General features: G+C 40.4%; 1 protein-coding gene across 1 annotated transcript; it reads right to left on the bottom strand.

Moving 5' to 3' along the window:
- Positions 1-12117: 12117 nt before the first annotated feature.
- Positions 12118-13499, bottom strand: FGFBP3 (fibroblast growth factor binding protein 3). The gene has a single exon (XM_063306166.1). It carries the CDS (start codon positions 13434-13436, stop codon positions 12663-12665), a length of 774 nt encoding a protein of 257 aa, XP_063162236.1. The 5' UTR covers positions 13437-13499; the 3' UTR covers positions 12118-12662.
- Between the last annotated feature and the right edge of the window lie 2000 nt (positions 13500-15499).

Raw genomic sequence — 15499 nt, 5'->3', positions numbered from 1 at the left:
ATTTCATGCCTAATATAATGGACATAATTTCAAAACTTTCTTTTTTGTCAGCAAGTTATTTGAAATGTGGCTTGAACAACTACCATTTGAAGCAATAAAATAACTCAATTTTGGAGAATTTTACTTTATCAGAAAGTTGCTCTCTGTGCTGATTACTTAAGGGAAAAGTCACAGTAATAAAATAACTCCAAAAAAGTAACTCTGGGTCCAATGCTTAAGAAAGGTAGCACCTCACTTGCACTAGAGGGCACCAAATGTCAAAATAATTAGTTGTATGGGTTGGTTGTTCCTAGAAAGTTGTATTCTTGGACATGACTTTCTCAACGTAAACAAGCTTCATTTTAAAAAGTGGAAATAAATCACAAAATAAATTTCAGGTTTTTAAAGTGATAAACTGCAAATTTGTCTGTCACTTTCTTATGTCCTGTTTTTTTCTGATTCCTTTTTTGCAGACCTAAAAGAGAAAGCTTGTTGGAGAATGAAATAAATACTTTTGTTTTAGATTTTTCTGCAGGAAATGCTGGAGAAAGCATCTCATTCGCTTTATTCTCTTGAAGATCTGTATCAAACAATGTTAAAGTATTGGATGTGAAAAACTATTACACCTCTTCATGCCTGAGGCCAATAAAAAGAGCATTTTTCAGACTTGATTGGCAGTTGCTAAAATTCTGTTACATGCTGTAAATGTAACAGCACAAAGAAAACTTTTCATGTTCCACTGAAAAAGCTAAATAGATCAATTTGTGGTGGAGACTAGAGGCCAAAGGAAATATTACATAGGGTTTTGCAAAGCTTTCTTGCATGTACCAAATAATTTAAAAAGAAAAATAAACACTAGGTTAGGAAAGCATTTAAGTACAATTTTTTTAAAAAAGAGACTCCTTAATGGCATGGTTTGCTTTGTTGTTGGAAAACTACCATTAAGGAGATGAAATATTAAGAAAATATGGTAAGCTTGCAAAGGGGTAGTGATGACTGGAATTGTGCACAAAATTCAGCAGATTGGCTGCATGATAAAATGTTTTCTAAAAATCTTTTGTCACTCCATAGAATGTATAAAGATCAGGGATAATGCCAGTTTTGGGAATTGTTACATAGACCTTTTCAGAAATGCTAGGGCAGTGGGGAATACACTGAACAAACATGCATACCATATTCACTCAAGGTCTCTTCCCATGTTTTAACTAACATGAATCTTCCACGTGCATATGCTTTCTTGTCCTATTCCATGACCGGGAATTAATTTGTAGGGATCCTATTCACAGAAACAGAACAGAACCTCTCACGCAAACACTTTCCTTGGTCATATCAACATTTTCTGAATACATAGAACCATTTATTAACAAGAAAATCTTCAACTGTCCTATTAGAGATGGCCGTTCACAGCAAACGTTACTACTCTCTGCAGCTGTGGCCTTTTCCTCCAGCTTCAGCATTTTCTTCCCAGTCACCTTGTCCCAGTACAGATTGCAACTTCCAGCAGCCATTGTTTTAAAAAAATAGAAAAAAGTTTAATGCATGTCTCAATATTATAGTGTGACCCTCAGTGTGCAGACAATGGTGACCATTTATCTTCTTTGAAATAATGTAAAACCAACTGTTTGGCAGCATGTAGTGTTTAAGACTTTTCCTTATCTTACTAAGCAAGTTGTGTATGTTAATATTTGTGTCAATTCACTCTCCACTAATGTTTCAAAATCCCTATTAAAGTGTACTTTGATTAAGCCAACTCAAGGTCACAATAGATTTCAAGTTTCCAAATTCTAGTTTTGTTAATAAGAATTATTTTTTATTTTCTACCCACTTCTTTTTCTCATGTATCAAAGAACCTCCACATTCTGCAAAAAGATGAAAAACAGCTTCAAGTTAACAGTTGGACTTCATGCTTTCAGAATGGAGAATCAACCATCGTTTGCTTGCAACTTAGTTGGGCCCAACCTGGATGTCTGTAGCCTACTGCTATTTAAACTCCACTCAGGTACTTGATAGAATGTGTAAAGGCTTGAAGCACAGAGCACAATGACGGCACACACCTTATTCCCCTGTCCAGTTGTCCTGCCCATCCTAATCTCAGCTCATCTTGACTTCATATTGAGCAAAGCATTCTCCATACAGTTTTAGATGTACTCAAACAGCACTTCAGATCATGCAGAGAAAATGGAACTGCTTCCCTTTGGATCTCTCAACCAAATATGTGAATATTGGAACAGTAAGGTCCAGAGCAGGCAGAAGGATATAATTATGAAAGGGAAGAAATCAATAAGCATGGGCTCTGTTCCCTATTAATTTCATTTCCATACCCTCACCCATCCAAACAGAGACACCAATAAAGTTAAATATAGAGAGCCAGTTAAGATGTTGGACCTGAGTTGGGGAGACCCAAGTGCAAATCCTCCATCAGTTCAACCTATCTTATGGACATATATAGAACTTTCATGAGTTTAAAATGGAGTCTGGAGTGCTATGTATACAATCTTGAGTTTTTGAAAGGTGGAATGCAAATCCAATGAAATAAATAACTAAATATGCATTACACACACACATTTTTCCTTCTCTCCCATCACTCACTGGATATCGGTCTGATAAAAACACATTAACATAGTTTTGGATGTGCACCTTTTCTTTCCTCCTGGCTAACACAGCTACTTCTGCTCATTATTGACTATAAAGTGAAAGTATGCATGAATTACATGCCTTCTATTCCAGAAGTAAAGGTACATTATATCTTAAAATCTCCATAGTTTTGAAAAATGCCACACCTGCTTGTTGCTTGCTTAAAAACAAAAGAATTGGACACATGACATTTTCAGGAACTATGCTACACTCACAAGTGGTCATGTGCGAACCCAATGGCCAAGGTCAACTTGTTTGGTCTTAACGGTTGAGAAGGCAAACAATGTTGATGGCAGAATTGAACAAGAAACCCATAGCTCAGAGTGTCAAAGCTAGCATAAGAGAGGCCACCAGTTCTGACAATCAGTCATTCACGTTTCCCACTGTTTTGTGCTATTGATGCTGAATGTGAGAAGCTACTTTCCAGCTCTTTATGAGTCTTTAGTCAGGCATGATCCAGGCAGTTCTGCTGAAGTTGCCAGCCTGAAAGCATCCTTCCTTAATGGAATTTGGCAGTTTGGCTTTGGGGTTGTGAAAGATGGGCAAATTAACATCCTGGCCATTCTTGATAGGATTAGACTTTTTAGGGCAGGCAACTATTTGCATATAGCCTTTGCTTACCACATTAGTTTCATTTCCATGGCTCATTTTAATTAGTTTCCCACCCTCACTCCCTGCCTCCTCACCCATTTACCCGCTCCCATCAACTCCTCTTAACAGCCTTTTGTTGTCTACTAAGGTGGTAAATAAATAGGAAGCTATTTTAAGAGGCCAACCAGAAGGCATTTGAGGCTAATGCTCTCTGATATTTTGAATTAAATATATACTGAATAAAAAGTATACATAGTCATAGAGGCAATCCACTTCCAAAGCCACATTCCATGTTATTAACAATCTTTTTCAGAAGGACTTCAATTCCATCCAAAACAGGCAGAATCTCAGAAGCTGCCTCCTTACTGCCCACAGCACCTCCACCTTATCTGGATTTAATGGTTCCCCTCATCCAGCCCATTATAAACCACACTCATGGAGTTTTCCATTCTCACCCAGGAGACCATCTCAATAGTTGTTAATTATTCCTGAAGGAGAGCATTCCTAGCTGAACTTTTCCATTTCTCCAGCAGGATTGTGGAGCATCAGCCTAGGACCTGAGGCAGTACAATGTCAGCTGCAGTTTCCTGCAGCTTTCCCTGTGATGTTACTTGGTAAGATAATATATTTAAATGTATGGAACAGCATAACAATTGTGTGGTGCAAGTTTTGTATGCAACATTTAATGATGATAAATGATGAGTCAATAATGAGTGATCCACAGGGCCTACCCAGACCCTTTTCTTGCAAACCTTAGAATCCCTAAAGGTGGCACCTCCAAAACTCAGAAACAGGTCTTTAAGTCACAGCAATGTAATTTTCCATTTAACAAAAAAACAGAAGAAATGTAAAAATGATTCTATTTTATTAAACACACCACACACACACACACAAGTAAAAATGAGGGCTGAAAATTCTAGCTCTGTATTCTCTGGTGACATCACTGCATCACCCTTCATCTCTTGTGTCCCTCAATAGAAAAACAACAGTGGTGTTGCCAGCCCTCAAATACAAAATATCTTAAAGCTCTTCCTCTTATTAAGCAACACGATCACCATTACTTTGGACCTTTGCCCAGAAAATGGATGGTATAAAAGAGATTCAGAGAGAAGTGGATATTAGTGCTGCTCATATATAGAGATCCCAGGAAATATTGGGAGGAAATGGGGTTACTTGGAGTCAGGTGATTTGGTAGCAGGATAAGATGGCAAAGAAAGATGGAAGGACAGAAAGATTAAGGCCTTAATGCAAATAGTATCCATTCTGTGTACCCATAGTAAAGAGAAGAAAGCTGTTCTTCAGGAATTGGGTTACTTGAACTAGGGTGCCCAACACTAATGCAATCTTCACTAATTTGGCACCCTTCCGATGGACTGGGATTTCCAGCCAACATAGGCAATGGCTTCAGCCTTCACCAGTGTCTTCCATACAGAGCAAATATGGAGAAGGAAAAAGATCAAAGGAAAGTGGTAGGAAAGATGAGCAAGACTGACCAGGATTAGGGATTACCTCTGTCAGAACAAGTTTCACATATCAAATCACACTGGCTGGCACATGGAGAGAGATTCAGGCTGGACAGAAATCAAACATGGAGGTACAATCTGGCAGAACCAAAAAAGCAAATCATTTCCCATCATTAGTCCGTCATATACCCTTTCAGGATCTGCTACGTATTGGAAGGATTTACTAAGAAACTTAAACTTAGAATGAAACCAAGATCAACTCTTCGGTTTTCCTAACAGGTAACTCAGGAGACTGGCCAATAAAGGTATCCTTCAACCTTAGTCTTTCTTCCTAGTCTTTCCAAATTTACAGGATTGATGGGAGTGGTAGGGTTTATAGTCTAATCCAGCAATGGAAGGCTCAGATGTTTACTTCATGGCTTTTAATGCTTGTAGCTTAGGAGTAGGAGATAAAGGCATTCAAAGTTTGGTAAAATCTCCCTTCAGGTCTTCCTAGCCAAGTAGATCAGATACCTCTTTGATAAGCAGTAGCCACCAGTTGCAAAGAGAATTGCCACTGCTTTTTTCAAGGGAAACTCCCTTTCCACAGGAAGAATCTTAAGTGGCAGATTTAAATATCCCTGGGGCCTGCTGAACTGTTGTCAATATATACACTACACATGGTGAGTTCCAAAGCCAGGGGCCTTATTGGTCTCTCTCTGGGTGGCATGACATCATGACTTGTCTTCAATAGGCTGTTCGTGGCTGCTGAAGAAAAGAACCCAAGGGGGAGGAAGAACACTCCCACTATGTGGTCTCAGATCCAATGAAAGTGCAACCTGCCTTGAGATAAAGGAACCCCCCCTTCCCCCCAAAAGCTGCTTGTAGGTTTGCAGTTCCTATTAAAAGAAAAGAGGAATTGTAAGCTCATGCCAAAGTATATTACAGAGAGGAATTTTAAAGAGCTGTTAACCATCCATCAGAGGCATCTGAAAGGCCTTTGCTCTGACAGCAGAAACATGCCATAATTTTTAAACAGTTTGTCCCTGAACAGAGATAATGGCTCACTTCTAAATCCTTGACATCTGTGAGCATGAAGCGAGCATGAAGCAATAGTCCTACGTGGCCATTTTGTTATCTCTTTCCTATCAGCAGCATGTCAATAGCAACTATATTCACCATGCTTTTTTTTTCCTTTTTAAAAATAATGCATCACTACAGGCCAGTTGTAACAGCACCCCTCTCCTCCTCCTCCCTCCCACATACTTTCACAAGAACACAAAATCCTCGTAAAATCTTGGGGGGAAAATGCTCAGTGGCATTCTTGGACATTTGGTCTGTAGAGTAAAAGATAATATCTCAAGCTAAGCTCATCTCTTGGTGGCTTCTTGGATCTCACTCCCAATGTAGATGCAAATGTGGCTTTCTTGGCCAACAGGATGTTTTTCAACTTCCCATTCTAATCTATAGCCCTGGCCCTCTTTAGATGCAGCTTATACTGCTCAACACCAAGTTCTATTCAGCCAATATTATTTTAAAAGGTAGGATGTGAATCAAAATGTGAGTTTCTTTTCTATATAAGGTTGGAAGGGAGGAGAGATGAAATACTTGATTGCACTCTTTTTTTTAACAGCAGTACCAATTCCAGGTTTGGGAGTGACCTCCCTAATTTTATGGGGCAATGTCATTCTATGAATAATGAGTTGGCTCTTGCAGCAACTTTTTGCATCATCCACAACAACAGAAGTCTGGGGAAGGGGCTAATAATAGTAAGTTCCTGTCCCATTGATTTCAGTTTGCATTATTGCTGGGGCTGGGACAAGAGAAGCTTTGGGCTCCCATCCATGTTGGACATAGTTCAGGCAAGATTTTATTCAGGGAGCATTGTGTATATGCCTATGTTTGCCTCTGCGTATGTGTGTGCATGCATACAAATGTGCTTGCATTTGTATGCACATGAATGTATTTCCATTGGCAAGTATCTATGAAGTCTCTACTTCTTCAAAAGGTACCATATGCAGCTAAAAAGGCCACCTACCTGGGTTGGCAGGCAAAATCAAAAACATGAGCTCCTGATTCATATATTGGAATCACTTCATTGGATCTCAGGAAGGTGCAAGAATATTCAGGCAAGTTCCCTTAAAGCACTGTACAATATCATAAAAATATGGCAGAATTGTGATTTCTGAAATTTATATTTTCAAAGGTGTATCCTACCACTGGAACAGCTAGTCCACAGTTAGTTCCTTCTGGAGCAGTTTTATACTCAAATCAATCTCTATTATATGAGGGTTTGGGGAGCTCATATGCCTATGGAAGACCCAGAGGAGTGTGATATAGTGGTTAAGCATTGATCTAGGACCAGGGAGACCCAAATTAAAATCCATACACAACCCCAGAAACTCAGCCTGCACAAGGCTTCAAACAGCCCGACTCGTCTGCTTGTAGCAGAAGCGCGCCAATGGAGAAATCAGAGGCATCCACTTGCACCACAAATGGTTTGCTAGGATCAGCGCCACCTCTCAGATTTGGGCCCAGCGCCATCTCTCAGCTCAGCCTGCTTCACAGAACTGTAGCTGTGAATAAAAAGAAGGGAAACCCTTACTTTGGGCTGTGGAGCAAAGGACAGATATAAACCTGGCAAATAAATAATTTATTCATTTCAGCAGAGGCCATTGCAATGCTTCCTGCAGAGATCAGATTTCTAAACCTACACCATTGTTGTATGCAGTTGTTCCTGACTTCATTAGAAATGAATAAGGATGCTCCTGTAAGTGAGGCAGTTCTATATTAGAGCAATTGTCAGCAACAGACATATTGCAGGTGTTGTATTCAGCGATGGATTCACACCACCCAGTTTCTTTCTCCTGCTTGCTGATTCCTTGCGTTTTATTCAGAACCTCTTTCACCAATACTGAAGTGTGTTAACTTTGCAACTGATACTAGGCATTGAAGGAATGAATGTACAATAAAAGTGTCCCTGAATAGGGCATTGACAAGAGTAACTTCCCATTTTGACATACTGCATAGCTTTCATTGTTGATGTAGCATTGTGTTTCTCCCCAAATCTCTCCAGCCTGGGAATTCTCATGGCCTTTGTCATGCTGAAAAATGCGTAAGAGTCAAATGGAATGTAACGTGACTGCAAGAAGGGGAGACGTATTCCAGAAGGGGAGGATGCCTTTCTGGGGAAAGGCCAGTTCTCAATGAGTAAAATCACACCATAGACATCACACCACTTCCTCCATTCAAGTGGAAAGAGGGCTGAGTTAAGGATGGGCCAGGCTGTCCTTTCCTGTCTACCCCCCCCCCCCCACCACCAAGGTACACACATAATTAGCCTTTTGAAAACTTTAGAGCAAGAAAAATTTGGCCCTGAACAATTGTACAGCACCACATTTCCACCAAGGAAGGCACGTAGAGCAGACAGGGAACATCCCAGTTCTGAAATGCCAGGTTAGTTGCAAAGCTGTTTAATATTTTATGCGAGATCTCACCGTAAAGATTCTTTTTCAAAATGAAACATTGGTGGGCCAAAAACATTAGCCTGAACCTTTAGCATTTCCAACATTCTTCTTTCAGTCTTTTTGAGGGCATTTAAACTGAAAACCTTTGAGAAAACGGCATGAATAAAGTAACATGGTTTATACAGAAGAGAAAGTTGGAAAGTCTGCCATAGGACTGTCAATTGTTTTATTCCTCCCACTCCATCCCTGCCCCCATTCTATGTTTCAGGAAAGTAGTCCCAGAGCAAAGTTCTATGAGAAATAATCCCTTAGATGCAGCTATCACGCATGCCTTATTATATGAATTAATTTAAATATAGTAATACATATCTAAGCTGAACATTGCATAAATTCATATATGTGGATGAACATTAAACATCTTAAATATGGGCCAATGCAAAACTAACAAGATCCATTACCCTACAAATTTGTCCAGGCAAGTTCTGTGGCTGACTAGTTCAAGCAAATCTGGACAAGAGCTAAGCAACTTTGAAACAAATTGATTTAGATGCATCCCGTTACATTCTGCTCCAAAATAAAGTTCATTTAAACCAGGAGTTCAAACCCAAATTGTCATGACTGTCACCCAAGGATTAATTCATTAGCACCAGATGAAGTTTCTGGGCATTGTGTATTTTGTGTATTTCTGGGTAGTTTTCAAATGTAGCCCCATGTAGAACTCATTGCAGAAGCCTGTCCTGGTGGTGATTAGGGCATGAGTTCAAGCTATCAGGTCCCAGCTGAGACTATGAAGTAATGAAATTGACTTTATTGGGTTTTCTGAGGATTGAATTGTGAAATTGAGTAGAGAGTGGGTAAAGTGACAAAGAGCAGAAGGAAGGAGTAGGTGCACCTTTTATAACAGCTTCCTTCAAGACATTGGTGAGCATGAAAGGGTTTTTTTACCTAAAAAAAACTTTATCAAATGTTCAAGAACAATTAATAAATAATTCAACAGGTGTGCTCACAGATAGCAAATGACAGTAAAAACAAGCAAAAACACAGAACTGCAATTTTTGTTTTTACTGTCTTCATTAGTTGCGTTATTGGTTACATTCCTATTTCCTTTTTATTGATTTATTGTACTTCTACCCCACATCATATGACTCTCAGTAGCTCACAGGCTAGAGAAACGAAAGTTACAACATCCACATTGAGGTTAAACCAATCAAAGCAATCAAAACAATGATCACAGTAACAACATCAACCCCCATAAGGCTCAGAAAACAACAAGAAACCAAGAATAAAACAAGAAATGGGAAACAAGATGACATCAGGTATAGAGACGATACATTCTGGACGAGTTGCGATCTCCAAGTAGTCTTTAAGGGCAGCCCCATGTAAAGCTCATTGCAGTAGTCAAGGTGGGTGGTGAGGGCATGAGTTATACTAGAGTAATGGGCTATGAGAATAACCTTGGAAGAAGGAGGAAGAGCTGCAGCCTAGACAACAGTCTGATAAATGAAATTCCTTGCCATTCTTTTCTGGAGCTGGGGGCTGCTGCAGAATGATGGTCACCTACAGATGAGCAGTGGCAACTTTCGTGGCAGCTATTTTGGGGCAGTTTCTCCATTGCTAGCAGTAGTAAAGCTTCAAGAGTACTCACCCTATCCAAAAGCCTATCATGCTTTATTCATTTCTTGTCAGAAATTACTGGGAAATTGTGATGCTTGATCTTTGCCCTTTTGCCATTGAATTCTGCAGTTCTGAATTCTACAAGTCCAGAGGAACTGACAGCACAAAAGGGGGTTTCAGAGAACTACGCGTGGCCTGCAAATTGCCCAGCTATATTCTCTGGTTCCAGAGCAATGAATGTAACACAGTGATTATTGTTTGAAAGATCACACATATTTTATATTGCTATTGCTACATTTGAGGGGGAAGTGAGTACAATAGTCATGTTGATTGTTTTAGTGTTTTTTTTAATCTAGTAAGGGCAAGCATACTTGTAGAGGGGGAGCAAGCAGTAACATGTGGAGATGAAATACCACTTAGGATCCAGGAATTTTAAAATGTCTTCCTAAATAGAAGATCAAGGAGAACTGTAAAAAGTTCTCACAACCTGATGCACTTAAAGGAGAACTCTGTGGCTTTAGACCAAGGAAATAGTTTCTGCTTGGAGAATGCCTTTCATTTGGAGGAAGTCAAGTCTCTCAAGACCAAAACAAGCTGTTTTGTAGCCACTTTCTTGATTTTTCCGGTGTTGAGGCCTAAGAACCCAGTGTGGTGCCTGGACCAATCACTTCCATTGAGTTCCTTATACATCAAAGGAGCCCGTGGCTCAAAGACTGGGGGCTGCTGTCTAAACTGCATCATGTGACCAGCTATCTCTGGAGCTTGCAACCATCAAACAGGCTTTCCAAGGCTCCTTCTCTATTCATGTGGAGGTCTGGGTAACCTAGCAACAGCTTCAAGCAGCCCTTTACTTTGTTTGATACGTTTCATGGGCACTGTGGTTTCCTTGTGAAAGCTTTGGATTTTTACATTTGTATTATTATTAGCCTTCCTTTGGTTGTCAGCCTGGTACAGCCACCCCAGAGAAGCCCTGTGCAATGGTATAGTCCCCATTTCACATCCTCCTAATCCTGCATTGCAGATCGTTGTTTCATTCCACCAGATTGTTTCCTCAACATTTCAATGTTACCCTGTGCTCCTTCGGGCAACCAAAAGAGCTAGTGCAAACTTTAGGGGATTTTTTTTTCCTAACTTTTTCTGAAGCTGCCCAGCAAGGCTTTTAATTTATAGTGCAATTGGCGGCTGGCTTCATTCATGGAATTTCATGCCCTTTGTGTGTGAATCCATCCCAGACAAAATCTTTCATTTGAAATCTTCCCTTGTATTTTTTTCCCTGCCACCTCTTTGTTTCTTGCTGGAGAGAAACCCATTAATGAGGATTAATAAAATACAGGGTAATGCCTTTCAAAAGGATGAGGAACCCCCAGCTGAAGTGTGCTCCTTGCTTGCAGTGTGAAACAATAGAGGCCCAGCAATTCTGTAGCATTTGAATTACTTCTATCCATAGATCGGTGCATAAATATTTGCACTGAAAAGCAATTCTCTGAGGTAAATGAGACCAAAGTCTTGGAACATACTGTTGGGTATAGGCATTTTAAAAGCAACATAGTTAAATGTAATGATTGCAAGAAAATTGCATAGTAGAGGTGATTAGGTCCTATATACTTTGCTTGCAGTGTGTGATGATATTTTACCATAGTACTAGTGAAAAACTGTGAGAGTGTCTAGTGCAAACCCAAATGAAAATTAGAACAGAATGTAGATAAAGTTGTAATTATGACTTCAAATCCAAGTTCCAGAACCTGTTTCAGTCTTTGTGGTTCAAAGCATTTGGGGGACATCTAATTTGCCAGAGAATGGGGAAGAAAAGCATACAGAACTTTTTAAGGCTCCACAAGGCAAGTGATGTGAAACCAAGAAAGCAACAGCTTATGGTGATTTTGTCTCATCTCATAAACACTGTCTGGTAGTTGTCAAGCATTTGACCACAGTTTTGCATAAACTACCTCAAGTGTGTATCAATGCCCAGAGTTGTTGGGAGTCGGGCAGCATACAAATTTGATAAATAAATAAACAAGTAAACAAACTAATAAAATAGTTGGATTTATTAGGACAGAAATCTCTAAAAGTAAACTTCAGCCATGGCTAGGAAGATCTTCACAATCACCCAGAACTGGAAAAGTCAATATGGACACACTCACCTCCCTTACTGTACACAGCTCTTGAGCTATCCATAGTCTGAGGGTACAGCTATGTTGATGAAACTAAGCAAGTTTAGATTTAGATAACCATCTGGGAACACCATGTATGTACTGTAGCTCTGCCTCTGTTGTACACAGGTTCCTCAAATAAATAGCATAGCACCATCAGATTAAAAAGGTCTATGTCCTTGATGAAATTGTCCCAACATGAACACAAAATTACACAATAACATTATGATAGCAGGTTACTATAATAGATCTTCATTTATTATTGCCATTAACATAGTCTTGTTACACCCAGTAGCATCTACATCACCGGGCATTACACAGTTGTTAAACATTTCCATAATATAAAGTAAAGGTCTATAAATGACTGATAATTTCATATAATTTGTTATAATTACAGATTAGCATCTCAGTTATTGTAAAGAAAGAAATTATCTGAAGCAGCAGAGCAGTTTACTACAAATGGATCAGATCTAGAATAAGAGGAAGAAGGATCTGTATTTTATGTTAATGCATAAATCCCATGCAAAAGTAGCTTCCACACACCCTTAGTGTCTTCATTATCTGCAGGATTAGTAGGAATGAGTAAATTATATACCTCATAAAGTCCCAGATCTGCACAAAATTACACATCTTTGCCCATGCTCAGCGGCCACTCAGCCTTTTCATTTCACCTGCCCATTTGTTTCTGCCTTTATTTCAAACCACACCATCTCCCTTCCATATTTATCACTAACTAGGTCTTCTGCTGTACATTTCCATTCCCCCCTCCCTCTTACCCTCCAAGTTCAGCCGTTCCAGAAATTCACAAAAAAGTTACACAAGGAATGCCATTTCTCTTCACAATAGGTGTTTACCACATCTGCATTGAGGTCTGTGGGCTGTACGGTGCCTTCTACAACTGCTGTAGGCTGCCTGTGGGGTGGACGGGTTGGGGCTGCTGTAGAGTTACGGCTTCCTTTCCTCTTCCCCCCTTTCTTCTGCTTCCTCAAGGCACCACTCTTTGCAGGGTTAGTGATGATCATATCTCGGGGTACCTGTGGTGACCTCTGTGATGCTGGTAGGTTTTTGGCATGGCCTTTCCCCTTGGATCTTCCTTGAGTGACATTTGCAGTAGTCACCAGGATGTCTGTGCTTGGTGTGGTATGTACCAGGTATAGCTGGGCTTCAGATGCCTCCTTCTTGCCACTACAAAGCCGGGATTTGAGAGGACTGGTGTCCTGGCAGGGATGGCGCTTCCGGCGCAGCTTGCCCAGGATCTGCTTCCAGAACTGACGGCCTTTGGCACCGTAGGCAGCACATAACTCTGGCTGGCCCCGGTAGACACACCGCTGTGCCTCTCCTTCTGCTGGATGACAGCTGATCTGGAGCTCAGTATCTCCTTCTCCAGAGATGAGTTGCCAACTGCACAGATGCTTGTCATGGGTGGAAAACTGTCCAGACTGAGCCCAAGGGAAAGACGGTTTTCCCTTTTCACTGTTATCCTTACTCTTTCTAGAAGGGTTGCATTCTAGGCAACTGAGGAAGAGAAGGGTAAGTGGGAATGTTTGGGGGAGCCTCATTTCCTGAAGTCAAGGGAGGTGCTGGCACCCTTCATTCAAGAGCATTAGTGGGAAAAGCTTGGCCAGGGGATTGTACAGGTCCTATGGAGACAGAAATACAATGAGCCATGCGGAGCAGACACCACTGATAAGGATGAGCAGCAACAGCTAATTGCAGACAATGTCTTCTGCTTGACCAAGTACTTGCTTCCTCCCCAACCTTTCAGCAGAGAACAATTCTACTTTCCCTAAAACTGCTAAACTGCAACACCCATCATTAATATGGGAGATGTAGTCCAATCTATCCAGAGGTCACCAGGTGCTCTTACAAAAGCAGGTACTTTCTATTGTCATGCGATCAGCCAGCAACTATGCTGACTGATTGCTTTAGATTCATAACATCCTAGGATACCCACTGGATGGTCTGATTTATATTTGTGGCATTTAACTCGATCCACAGCTGTAAGTCTCTGTATATTTCACAAACATTCTTGTCCTTCTTAAAAAGAAAAGATACCCAGTGTCTGCATCTATAGGAATGCTGCTTTCTACAGCATGAAATTTCTCCTTGTTTGCATGTAATGTAAATGCTCTAAATACTTTTTTTTATAGCAGATGTCTTTCTGAAATTCTGAAATTCCAGTAAAGAGAGAAAAAGTTGTGTAATGTTCTTTTTCTCTTGTCTTCTTGTCACGATTCTCCTTTCCCCACCCCTTCCCTTTAACAAAGATCCTGCACATTAAACATCTCTTTCCCGTACCCCAGCCTTTTCTTTCCTGCATTCCCCAAGTGCAAACACATCTCTTAAATCTGGTGCCTTTCTTAAAATACCAGCAAGCTGGTGCAGATATGAGCATGAGGTTACTGGCAATACGATGGGGGGAAGAAAGTTGCTTTCTTGTTGAAGAACCAGCAGTATCAAAAACACAGCATGGCCCAAATCCCCAGACAAAATGAAGCCCATCCTAATATTCAATATTACCTACTTCCTACCCTTCTTTCTGGCTGCACTTACCTTTGATTGTGAGTGGAAGAGAACTCTACAGGAAAAATGCCGGTCTACATGTAGGATCAGCCTGTTAGAGAGGCATACAAAGCATGCGTGTGTTATCAACAGTCCAGGAGGGGCTAACCACAGCCTATGCCCCTCCTCAGTCTCATGCATGCACACACACACACACACACACACACACACACAAAGGCAGTGAAAACCCTTGAAATCAAACAGAAAGCTATGTTCAGGCAACATATCAGATAGTTTAATAAATGTGATCCGCTGCTCTCTGGAAGAATTGTTACTGTTCGTTCTGTTCAAATGATTAGAAAAAAACATTTATTTGGCCCTGTTTTCTTCTAGAAGACCTCCTGATTACAGTGGGTTGTTTTGCCACAAACACACTACAGCCCTATTGAACAGAGAGAGACTGGTGCGGTCACCCCAGACGTTTAATGGCTGTGCAGGGAATGGAATCCCAAATGTTCTTTCTTCAAATTTGTTAGTGCCTAGATTGAATTAGTTCTGATGAAAAGTAAAGGTCATTGCTGCCATGAAAAGAGTTTTAAATATAAAGGTGGCTATTGGGAGGGTAAGAAGTTTCTTTTCATTCAAACATTTACTTTCTAATGCCACTTAGCATCTCTAGTGTAGGATCTAGGGTGGAATGCACATCTCCTTGCATTTCAAAGTGTTCCCCCCACACACACAAACGCACACACACAAACTTTTGGTCACTGTGTTTTGATGGCCACATTATTATTATTATTATTACTACTACTACTACTACTACTACTAGTACTACTTTTATCCCACCTTTATTATTTTTACAAATAGCTAATAAAACCAGCCAGTTCTTCAAAGAAGCAAAACTTTCCCTTTGTATTTATTGGTTGGTACCAGCTTGAGAGCGCTTAGGTTCGGTATTGCTCCTTGAAAATGAATGGCAGGAGTTCCAGAAGGCCATGAGGAGTTCCAGGATGACTAAGCATCAGCCTAGAGTCCCACCTGGTGTGAACCGCTGAGTATGTCTGCTGGTGTTTCCCCTTCCTAGGAAATAATGGTACCTAACAATAACAATTTTTAACTC

The sequence above is a fragment of the Candoia aspera genome, chromosome 6, assembly GCF_035149785.1.
Source record: "Candoia aspera isolate rCanAsp1 chromosome 6, rCanAsp1.hap2, whole genome shotgun sequence".
Taxonomy (NCBI): Eukaryota; Metazoa; Chordata; class Lepidosauria; order Squamata; family Boidae; genus Candoia; species Candoia aspera.
Note: the sequence above shows the minus strand (reverse complement) of the source record. Positions and strands in the feature narration are given on the sequence as shown.